The 11,467-nt window shown below is 47.7% G+C and overlaps 1 protein-coding gene and 1 pseudogene across 1 annotated transcript in view; one reads left to right on the top strand and one right to left on the bottom strand.

Annotated features, from left to right (window-relative positions):
* The window catches only part of ANXA2 (annexin A2), a 41,632-nt gene extending 40,795 nt beyond the window's left edge, over positions 1–837 (top strand). Inside the window, exon 13 of the mRNA XM_046652348.1 lies at positions 476–837. Within this exon, the coding sequence (XP_046508304.1) occupies positions 476–535 (60 nt within the window). The 3' untranslated portion in view covers positions 536–837. The remainder of the gene's footprint in view (positions 1–475) is intronic.
* Positions 838–7,745: 6,908 nt separating this feature from the next.
* Positions 7,746–8,719, bottom strand: LOC124235136 (dual specificity protein phosphatase 5-like; annotated as a pseudogene).
* Between the last annotated feature and the right edge of the window lie 2,748 nt (positions 8,720–11,467).

Here is an 11,467-nt window from a genome sequence, read left to right as displayed (position 1 = left end):
TGGGGACCACTTAGACTCTTAGTAACTGTTTCCTCGCCTCACCAGCTTATCCCCACGTGACCTTAAGAATCCAGGAAGCAGCAGAGTGAGGCAGGAAGGTACCCCATCCTCTCTGGAAGGGTGAGGACCAGGGCGAAAAGTGGTGGTGTTTGCTGGACCTCGCTGCAGTAGCAGGCCAGGTGCTGTCGCTCTGCGCGCCAACCACGTTAATCCCCGGTTCCTCAGGTCCTCTCCACCCTGCGGTAATAATGGGACTTGAAACTCCCCTTGGCCACACTCCCTGAGGGTCCTCCCATGATGATAACGGTGGTTTGGGCGTGGCCTTCCCTGCCTTTGTGTCCGGGCAGGTGGCACAGAGTCTTCCCCTGTTAATAGCGGGAGCGGCTCTGGTGTAGTGGGCCTACTTGTATGTTGTTGTGGAGTTTGGGTCTTTTTCCTGATACTGAATTTCCTTTTTCTCCTTGGCCCTTTGTAGCAAGACACCAAGGGCGACTACCAGAAGGCGCTGCTGTACCTGTGTGGTGGGGATGACTGAAGCCTGTCCGGCTCGAGCATCCAGGAGTCAGGCTTCTGTGCTTCCTGCTAACAGTTCTAGAAAACAGCTTGCGACTAACAGCCCCCTTGTGCCCATCCCTGTGAGGATGATGTTAGCCTTGTGCCCCCATCCTTATTTTAGATGCCTACGCGTTACCCGGCTTTCCCGTCTAGTCTCTCCTTTTAGCCAAAGAAATGAACATTCCAAGGAGTTGGCAGTGAAATCTATGATGTGAAACACTTTGCCTCTTGTGTACTGTGTTGTAAACAGATGAATAAACTGAGTTTTTACTTTAGAAATGAGTACTTTGTGGACCTCGCTTTCAATTTAATGTTTAAAAATCAAACATGCTTAAGGGTTGTATCGTTCAGTTGGTAAGGCTGTCCCGTAGAGGAAGAAAGCTCTAGAACTGAGCTGTCTGATGTGCTAGTCACTATCCAGAGGTGGCTATTTACGTTTAAATTAATTTAAATGAAATAAAATGAAAAATTCAGTTCCTCAGTCACACTATCCACTTTTCAAATGCTCCATATCCACGTATGGTTAGCAGCTAGTGTGTCGGACAGTGCAGGCAGAGAACATGTCCATTAGACTAGAATGCTCTATTGCACAGCTCTGTGTGCCCAGGAGATGACAGTACCTGTGGGGGAAAAAAATCCCAGAATGACCCCTCCATCTGTTCATCTTTCTACAGGTAAATTAGGGGAAAACAAGCGTCAGTGGTGGCCTCAAACTGGGAAGAAGGGTGGGGGTGGAGTGGTGGACTCTGTTTAGCAAATATTGGAAGTATTTCTATATAAATAAATGCCATTCTGCCCCAACCTCGCGGGCTCACCTGTCAGGCTACAGCGTTCTTGTATAGGAGGTGTGACAACTGTGGACTGGGAGCATGGGAAAGAAAGGGATGGGTTTTGACGAGGGGTTTGAGAAAGACGACCCAGAGGAGAAGCAGCATTTGAGCCGCGCCCTAAAGTCTAGGGTGAAGTTTTTCAGCTGGGAGGAAGCTCTCCACACAGCTTCTGATCATGGATAATAAGTAATTCATACAACTGGTATACATTCCAGAAGGCACAAAGACTAGGTAAGAGAAAATTATGTCTCTGTCTCAGTCTCCCAAACAGCCAGCCGCTTTGCCTGGAGTCACCTGGTTTCTGGTCCGCCCTTCGTGGGCAGACTGCCTAATCAGCGTGGTATTGGCGTATTCATATGTCTCTCTGTTGACAGTGTACAGGTGCTGTTCATAGGCTGCTAGCCCAGGACACTGCGGACAGCTTGCTCACACGGGTGCCTCCCCTGAGCGATGTGTAGGGCTGCTGGTGGGGATGGTGGGGGTGTCAATGACTATCCCCAAACCTTTCTACTATATTTCCTCCTTGTCAGAGGATGCCCTGTCAACCTCTAATTCTTGACACCTGGCTGATGTAGGGCACGCTCAGGATTCCACAGGGACTTGGCAGGGAATGGAAATAAACGTGTGAAATGGGCTGGTTGTCTGGAGAAATGGAGAACACGTGCCCCACTTTAAGCATTCAAATTCCATTAAAACAACACCGTGGTGACCCAATGAAAGACATCTGTGGGCTGACTGACTGGTTATTTTGACCCTTTGGCACACTTGAGACAGAAGCGCTGATGGAGCGTGGCGCCCATAAAGTGCCGGTAAGGCTGTTGAGATGGTCTTTAAAAAGCAAGTTATGCAAAAGTCACGTGTGTTCTCAAAGGTATCCTTCTATGCATATTAGAATTGATGTCCGAATCCCAAAATAGACTTTTCCGTGTGCTTGGGGCAGAGTTTAAGGAACTGCATAGGAAATGGGACCTTTCTGTTTAACCCCGAACTACCGTGTTGGACTCGGAATTGACAGGGCCAGGCAGAGGCTGTCAGGAGCAATGTTTCAGAGCAGGAAGCATTAGACTTGGTCTCCACCGATGTGCAGTGTACCTCAGGCTGCACAGGGAACGTAGAGGCAGGAGAAAGCAGGGCCGCGCAGCCCCCGAGCGTGGGCAGGCTTCTGCTCCCTCCGAGCCCTGGGCAGCCAGGCCACTGGTCTGGCTGGTCTGGACCCTCCAGCAGGGGCGAGGGAAAATCCAGAAGACAGACTGGCACAGGAAAGGCACCCTCAGAACTGTTCCAAAAGCTGCCTGCTGTCTCCCCTGTATGGAGCAGTGGTTGGGCACTTGGGGTTTGCTCTCATATTCTTCCGGATTCCAGCCTGTCCTCCTCAGTGAAAGCTGTCCAAAATATTTCTTGAAGTAAAGAGAACCATCTGGAGATTTGAATATTCTCCCAATTTTGCTTTGTAAAGAGACAGAAAAGGGCACCAAGCAGGCTTTAACATTTTGTCGGCTGATAATAAGAACTTCGACCTTATTCTTTGAGGAGTTCAAGGCAATGCATGCAGTGTAGCCATGGAAACTTATTGAACTGTGATTGTGAACAAGAAGATGACTTTTTTCCCCTGATCTGTGTGGCCAGGCTGGGCAGAGCTGTCACATTCCACAACTCCAGATGGCACCCTTCACATGGTACTCTATGTGAATGATATCTCCCCTGGAGCTGTGCGGTGCACAACCTAATCGGCCACACATGACCTATGTGGTGACCTGCTCTATATGGTGACTCTAGGTGTGTGTGATGGCCTATTAAGCCTTTTGTCACAGGTTGGCTTCCAGATGAGAATTGGAAGACAAATTTTACTTGGAAACACATGGATAACCTCTCAAGGCCTCATCTTTTCCATGGACTCTTGATCTTTGGACCCGTTTTACTGGGCTACGCATAAACGGCTATGCATACGAGTCTTCCCAGTATGTGAATTTCCTATGATGTAAATTATTAGCAAAGATAGCTACAGCAGGGAAAACCAGGCTCACAAAGTGGCTACATTTAGCAGGAAAAATGATTTGAGGACAGAAATCTTTTAAATCAATTTTCAGTCTTTAAATGACTCCAATCTCCAGGCCTCTCCCCACGTTTTGACAAACGGTTTTGGCTTCTTATCCACATCAGTTTATTTGACCTCCTTTTTCCATCAACTACCAAAATGAAAACTCTGCTGCAAGAGAGAGAGGGAGCAATTTTAAACATCCCCTAGCAATGAGGCAGAACACGCTATAGCCATCAAGTTCTAGTTGTTCATTCTATTTATTGAAAAAAGCCTGTAGCCTGATTTCTTTTATGCGAATACATTTGAGCAAGCAAAGTTTATAGAGATGACTTATCTCATTACATTAGAAGAGTGATTTGCTATCTCAGCATCTATAAGCAATTTTAACAGACATTTCTGGATGAAGAAAAGCTTTTGTAAATATATGCGAAAGACACGATTTCATCAAGCATTAAATTGGAGGTGCCCTGGAAAAATATTACATTTGTGCATTCAATTAGCTTGATTGTGGCTGGATTTTGTCCACTGAAGGCAGCATTTCTGCAGAAAAACAGAAGCATTCCCTATGTCAGCAGGTTTCCTAAAACAGAAAAGCACACTTTCTTCTTTTGCAAGGTCCTCTTTTGCATTTGTGCTGTTCCCAGCTATGCGTTCCTAATCAGGCCGCTCAGTCTTGTTCTCCACAGTAGAGAGTAAGGGGAGAGTGAACCAGAAGCCACTTTATTTAGGCCTTATGGAAATCCAAACCCAGTGATTCCAACTTTAAATAGCCTGCACGTAGTCTAAAAGCTAGGCAAAGCTTGGGCAAAATTGGGACTGGTCAAGGATGGACTTAATTTCTCCAAACTTCCCTTCCTGGTCTCTGCAGGACCTCTCTCTTCTTTCAGGGTCTGCGGGATGCTGTTTCAATCTTGGCATGGCTGTCCTAATAGCTTTGTCCTAATAGCTATAATATAACATAATATAATGTAATAATATAATATAATTCCCTTTGTCCTAATAGCTATAAACTCATATATGACCAGGAAGATTTTTAAAGTCGAGAGTTGAACAGGCAATATAGGATCTCAGTAATTCACTTATTCATTCATTGACATTAATTTATTCAATAGACAGGCCTACTATGTGCTGGTGACTGAACTAAGCACTGGGGATTTGAAGAAGAACAAGGCAACGCTGACATGTAGAATGATAAAGGCTGTGATGGAGGAAGGCACAGGTGCATGGGGACCAGAGTAGCTGATGAAGCACCTGGAAGGTTTCTGGGGAAGGCAATCCTTAAACCTGGATTTTTGTGTGTGTGCATTTTTTTACGACTTCAAGAGTAATACACAATCATTGTAGAAAGTTGGAAGATACAGAAAAGTAGAAAGAGGAACACGTAAATCCCCCGGAACCCCAACTAGAAGCACTCACTGTTAACATTTTGGCAGGATGACCTGTTTGAGAATTAGCTCTTGTTTCCTTGGCAGTAAGCTCATCAGGATAGAATGAGAGGCAGTTTGTCAACCTCCCCCTCCTCAAGAGGGAGGGCTGGGCCTAAGGCAGTGAAGGTCAGGCTTCCCTTGCCACAGAAGAGGTAAGTGGCTTTTGAGTGTTCAAAGTCTAGTTCGAGAAGATGTTGGTCTGGAGTGTCTCAAAGGGAAAGGCTCTTGGTGGAAGGAAGAAGCAAGAAGCCTCTCCCCAGGACGGCTGGCTTTCCAGAGACTGAGCTGGGTGCTGCCCAGGAGACGAGGGATGGTACCCAGCCTCCACACAGTGCCTGGAGCATCCTGACCTCTGATGGGGGAGTCTGGGCATTTTCAGGCAATCTGAAACTGCCCACAACAGTGTTGGGTACCTCTGGGAATGTCTTAGTGACTGGGCGTGTTGCAGGGGGAATGGGGCCCTGCCCAATGTGAAAGTCTATTTTCCAATCTTGATCTGATTTGATACCACTTCTTCCCCCGGTCACCAGAACAGCCCACGTCCCACGATGAATTGCTGGAAGAGAATCTTTTTCTGTTTACCTTCTGACTTCTTTTCTTTTTGACATTTTATGATCTACAATATTTATCCCAGATAAATCAGAATAAGCATTCCAGACACTTCAGAGTTCCATCCTTTAGATCTAACTTTGTGCTTTGAAGAGCCTAGTTAGCTAAATTTTGCGTATCAGTAAGGAAAACAGGCTCCTATTAAAGTCATAAAACAAGAGAAGGAAAATGAAGGATGCACTCCTGATATTGTATTCCAAGTTTCTGGGAAAACAAAGAAATGACAGAAAATGATTTCAGAGCATAAGATGAAATAACAGAAGAGGTAGAATCAAAACATTTCATCTTTTCAGTGGGATAACTACCAGTTTTGTTTTAATATGAGGTTTCCATGTAGTTAATATCTGGCTTCCAATACTAACAGATACAGAATAAGATAAGGTATGTCAGCCTTGCTCCTAGCCTCTGTATCTTTGTTTCTCCCCTTGGCTGAGGCCTCCAAATCCCCGCATGGAAATTCAGGCCTGGCCTGGCCCTGGTTTCAGATCTATTCTGGCTCGACAGTGGAATAGTTAATGGGCTGTTCTCCCACTGCTCCTGGGACTGTGATGGCCTCCCTTCTGCTCTGGGAATGAGTGAGCTGTGCCTGGGTTCACGCTTTGCCCCCAGCATTGTGCCCTGCTCTGATAACCCTGGCCCTGTGGGGGCCCTGGTAACTGACCTCATCCCCCAGTTACCCAAGCCCTGTGCTGTCACGACTCTTCTCCCGATGCCCTGGAATCATTCCTGCTAATCCCAGTCCTCCTTTCCTGTTCCTTCCTGGATGAGCGTTCACATAACAGGGGCAGCCATTCTTGAAGGGTGAGCTCTGCTCAGCAGTTGGAATAGCCCCCCACTGTCTCTTTCCATTGTCACCAGTAACTATTTGCCTCTACTCAGAACATTTCCTATGGTCCCTTGCTTGCCTCACCTCACTATAAATAACCACCCAGGCACTGATGCATTCAGAGCTGATAACACAAGTTGTTTTTGGCACAAAGAATGTGCTACATGAGTTCAGAGACTGGATAACAACTTTTTCCTCTCTTCGCCCATCCACCTGCTGCTCTGCCAGAAACTCCCTCCTTGACATTAGTCTTTGCATGAAGACATTGTCCCCCTGTAAACACATCAGGTGGGTGGGGTGATTCCAGGTAATCATTTAGCATACTGGATTTATAGACATTTATCATTTCTTCAACAGAGAATGTGGCTCTTAAAGAGTAGGACGTGGGATGGGGAGGTTTTTTTCCTTTTACTATTTCTATTTTGCACTATAAACAACAACAACCAGTAATAGACTGCTTTTCTTCACACTCATATGGATTTTAGGAAATTATTCCCTTTTCCCCTAGAGATAAAACCTACTGACAGAAAAGAAATAATACCACATTGTGAAATCTGTAAATCCCAGAAGTCAACGCTTGAAGACAACCCCCAGGGGCAGGGAAGAAAACAAGTGTCACAAGAGACAAGACATCACATATGAGGACAGCAAGCTGGGAAATGACTGTTTCAATGCCACTGACCCAGATGACAAGTACCCTTCTACTCCTGGAACCCACTGCCACCACCTCAAAGGGTCTATGTTTTGAAGAACTCTTTTCAAAGGACACAAGAGTTGTGTTGAGGAGAGGTGCAATGACAATGGTTCAAGTATGAATAGGAATCATGCCAAAGTCCAAAGTCAGGGGAAGGAAACCCGGAAGTGTCAATATCCTGCTCCTTCAACCAACTGCCTCCATTGTACCCAAGAGGGAGTCTCAGAAACATCTGAGGGATCAAATCAGTATATATGTCATCTTCCTACAAACCCTGTAGGGTTTCTTTTTCCTGACTAGATGGTGATCAGCTTTGCCCTGAAGAACAGAGACAGATACAGAGACTGTAAAAGTTAAAAAAAAATCAGGTGGAAATTGTGCTTCCTTCAAAATAACGTGGCTCCATAACTCCCTTTTCTCCTGGTCTAGCAACTGCTTTCTCCCCCTGTTGCTGCAGGTACTTATTGCCTCATGCTGGAAATGAAAAGGAAAACCTGGAGGTGCAAGGACTGGGCAGTCCTGAGAGGACAGAGGGTCTGGAAGCAGAGGAGTCAGCACATACTGTGTTCTCCTAATGGCTTGGCCTTCCTTTGGTCTGAGAACCTATCTTTGAGATCAGTCTGAAGTTCATTTGCAAGCCTGGAAACCACTCTCTCTCCCACTGGGGCAGCATGACAGAGTGAGGTCTTCAGTACTGCACAGGTATGGAATGCCCATGAGTTTAAAAAGCAAAATCACAGTTGTTCGTGAGCCTGGGCTGGTTCCCCTATCCCAGTTTTAGCAGGATGTGCCTGCAGCCATGGAGCTCCTGGGATGCTGAGACCCTTGAGTCAGTAGGCACTGGTGCCAGCACGGAGGTAGGGAATGTGCAGTAGGAACCCTGCACACCAGGGCTCAGTGTCTGCAAATGGGCCATACAGAAAGAGCTGGCTGCCTCCTCTTGGCAGGAAGGGGCCTATTAGGTGGAGATGAAAGGTAGGATCTCAGGTTCATTCTTTGGAAGCTGCTGGCCCATGAGGTAAGCCATGAAGATGATGGGCAAAAGGGAGATCCCAGCCTCACAGTGGACCAGGACCTTGCCTCCCTTTTCCCTGACAGTCAGCGAAGTCTATTGCTTCTTGAACCTGGGAGCTAATGTCAGTGGCTGGCTGTCTTCCACGGGATCCATTTGCAGTGTAGGTGGGTCGTGCAGGCCTCAGGGGTGTGCCACGAGACATTCAGCAGGGCCGTGATGTGCAGAATGGCGAGGAAGTCGCACTTGCATGCCTGGGAGGCACTTCCAAGGTGGAGGAAAGGAAGGATTGCGAGTGGGCCGCCCTGACTGGAGCCGGCCTGTCCGTGATGGTGAGAACTGGTTTCCCACACCGGTGGCAGAGGGCTCCCTAGGTTTCAATCTTCTGTGAAATGGGTTGTACATCTGCTCAGCACTAGGGTTACTCCGAGCAAAAGGCTCAGATCCTGCCTGACGGAGGCAGACCCGGGGGCCGCCGAGCGGCAAGCTGAGCACAGGGCTCGCGCTCTCCCCGCGCACCCGCGGCCGCCGCCGTCCTCCCCTCGCAGCAGCCGCCACGGCGCCGCCTGCCGCCAACACGCCCGGAGGAGGGGACCCTGGGCGAGCTGCGCCCCCTCGAGGCAGCCAAGGCCAGGGAGGGCCGCAGCCCACAACCCGCCGCGTGCCTCCGCCTCCCGATGAGTACCTGCGGGGCTGGCGCGCGGCTGGCGATGTCCTGCCGCCGTCATGCACCAGCAAGCGCCCACGCCGGGGTGCCAGCGAGAGACGCGCAGGAGGACGACCCGCTGGGCTGGCCGCTCGCTACCCAAGAAGCGGCGATGGAGAGTTTTGAAGGGGGTGTGAGGGTGACTGGAATGTGCAGCCCAACTGGAAACTAAATATAAGGCATCCAACTGGAAGAGCCAGATATGATGGGTTATTAACGTACTTTTGGTGTATTTTATAATGGAACTCTGGCTTAGGTGTTTGAGGGCTCCCCCTCTGAGAGGAGTTCAGTCAATCAATCACTTCCCATCCTCCCCAAATAAAGAATACAGATTTGAGGGTGCCTGGTGGTCAGCTTGTGTCTGGATCCAGCTCTGCTGCTGTGAATCCCTGGTGAGAGGGCCAGGGACAGTTAGGATGACCGGCTTGTTACCGGTGCACTGGATTCTTATTGTCCCCCAGGATGGAAATCAAGAGAGACAACAAATGGGAGTAGAAAAGTAAAAGTTTATTAGCTTGTGCACAGGAGAGGCACAAGGGAGCCCATGGGGAAAGGAAAGGGGACGGTGACCGGCTGGTTAGGTAGTGGGATTGTGGGCCTTTACTAGGCAAAGGTTGGGGAGGCTACACGTCATGGCCTGTAGAGGTGGCTTGCGCTGTTGTTGGACATGCCACCACTTGTGTTGCATGTATCATTAGCATGCTAGCTGTCCACCCTTGGGTGGGATGTTTAGTATGGAAACTGGGCTAAGGTCACCTTCGGTGGACTCCTGGGTGCTAGGGCACATGCGTAATCCTAGGAGAGTCCAGAGGCTACAGAATGTGGATCTTGGTGGCCTCTATCTGATTCTCCTACCTTGCTGACTGTTAGGGGCTTTATGTTGTTACCCCAGGGACCTTGCGGAGGACCTTGTCTCGTGAGGCTGGTTCCTGTCTCAGGCTCACCCCAAACACAGATAGGTTTCCCTTGAACCCTATTGTGAGGCTGGGTGTTCACTTGGCTGAATTCTTTCCCTGGAGGTTCCCCAGTCAGTGTGCCCTAAGGGTCTGCTCCCCTGGGAATAATGGTATCTACCTTATAGGGTTGTTGTGAGGATTAAATGAGATAATTCAGGTAGCGTCCCTAGCATAGTCCTTGATATACTGGAAGCATTTAATGAATCAAATAAAAAATTTCAGATATAATCAGATAGATAATATATAAATAAGTAATATTGTACAATATTGTTAGAGAGCTGGCCCTCATGAACCTAAGAGAGACTTCCTGCTGGGTGGTGTTGGTGTAGTTCAGAGGTCCCGTGTGTCTTGTCCTCCTTCTATGGCCTGTTTCCATTGGGAATTTGGCCTCCTTGGTTCTCTTGGCTTTCTCTCTTGTCACATAGTTGGCCTGGGATGTGCCTCCCACCTCTTTCCTTCCGGTCTGTCAATGAATCACAAGCCCTGAATCTGCAGTCCATCAGGGAAACATAGAGAGTTTGGATCTCAGTGTGTGGTCTCTTTGAATTTGTTTTATAGCTAACATCATTCGTCTTCTTGGCTGTGAGACAGATTCCTTCCCCTCCCCCCTTTTTTAAAGTTTCCATCTACTTTGGACCACTTCAAGTTGGTGAATATGTATATGCTGATGATGGGTAGGAAATAATGTTTCATGATGGCTATTCCTTCCTATTCCTGAAAATCATTTAATTTGATGATTTAACACAGATACTGGTCCTTTAGGGAGAGGAGTTAAGGGCTCACTTCCTGGAACCATGTGACAATGACTGCAATTCAATGATGGTAGTAAAAACTGTAGAAAATATCAAGCTGCCTAAATTCAGTAGGGTTTTGGTTCCACAAGATCAGGAAACATGGAAAAAGCCAGGAAGCCCACAGTGCATGGTTTCTATTCCGTATGGATTTACTAAACCAACATGATGAGTCTTACTTCTAGGCAGTGTGTCTCACACTTGTTCCTGTGGCCGAATTCCTGTGAGTCACTTCTGGGGACATCACAGAAAAATGATCCATTGTACATTTATTATATAAACCATGAGCAGTTTTCTTGATGGAAAATTTATAATCATATGTGTACAGGTTCCATGCCTCAACAATTTATGGAGAAAATATTTCTGGGAAATATCATATACAGTGATGGTCCTTCTTGCGCCTGTCCTCACCTCCTTTCCTGGAGGCTGGCCCTTGCTGAGGCTGGGTAGTAGAAGGAGGCCTTTTACAAAGAGACTCCCCTATTAGCTTAATAACATATAAGGAGGTTTGCTCCTGGGAGTTAACCTTTTCTGGGCTTTTTTTTTAATTTGGTGAGCAAGATTGGCCCTGAGCTAACATCTGTTGTCAATCTTCCTCGTTTTTTTTCTCCCCAAAGCCCCAGTACATAGTTGCATATCCTAGTTGTATGTCATTCTAGTTCTCCTATGTGGGATGCTGCCACAGCATGGCTTGATAAGTGGTGTGTAGGTTCCCACCCAGGATCCAAATCCGTGAACCCTGGGCTGCCAAAGCAGAGCGCAGAAACTTAACTGCTTGGCCACAGGCTGGCCCCTGGGCATAGGCTTTGATTGTCGTTTATTATCCACTTTCTCTTCCACTCTCAGGACTTGGAGGTAGAGCAGAGAATGCCTGCTCCGTGTGAATCAAAGGAAGGTATCAAGGGATTTTGGGAAGAGGAGAGGAAGTGAAGAAGCAAAAATAAAAGCAGAGTGAAAGAAGGCACAAGGCAGGGTGGAGAGAATTGAGGGAGGACACCTTTTTCAGGCTGCAGCCACAGAGCC

This window comes from Equus quagga, chromosome 2 (genome assembly GCF_021613505.1).
Source record: "Equus quagga isolate Etosha38 chromosome 2, UCLA_HA_Equagga_1.0, whole genome shotgun sequence".
Taxonomy (NCBI): Eukaryota; Metazoa; Chordata; class Mammalia; order Perissodactyla; family Equidae; genus Equus; species Equus quagga.
The sequence above is the reverse complement of the archived record's forward strand: the minus strand, read 5'-3'. Positions and strand labels throughout refer to the sequence as shown.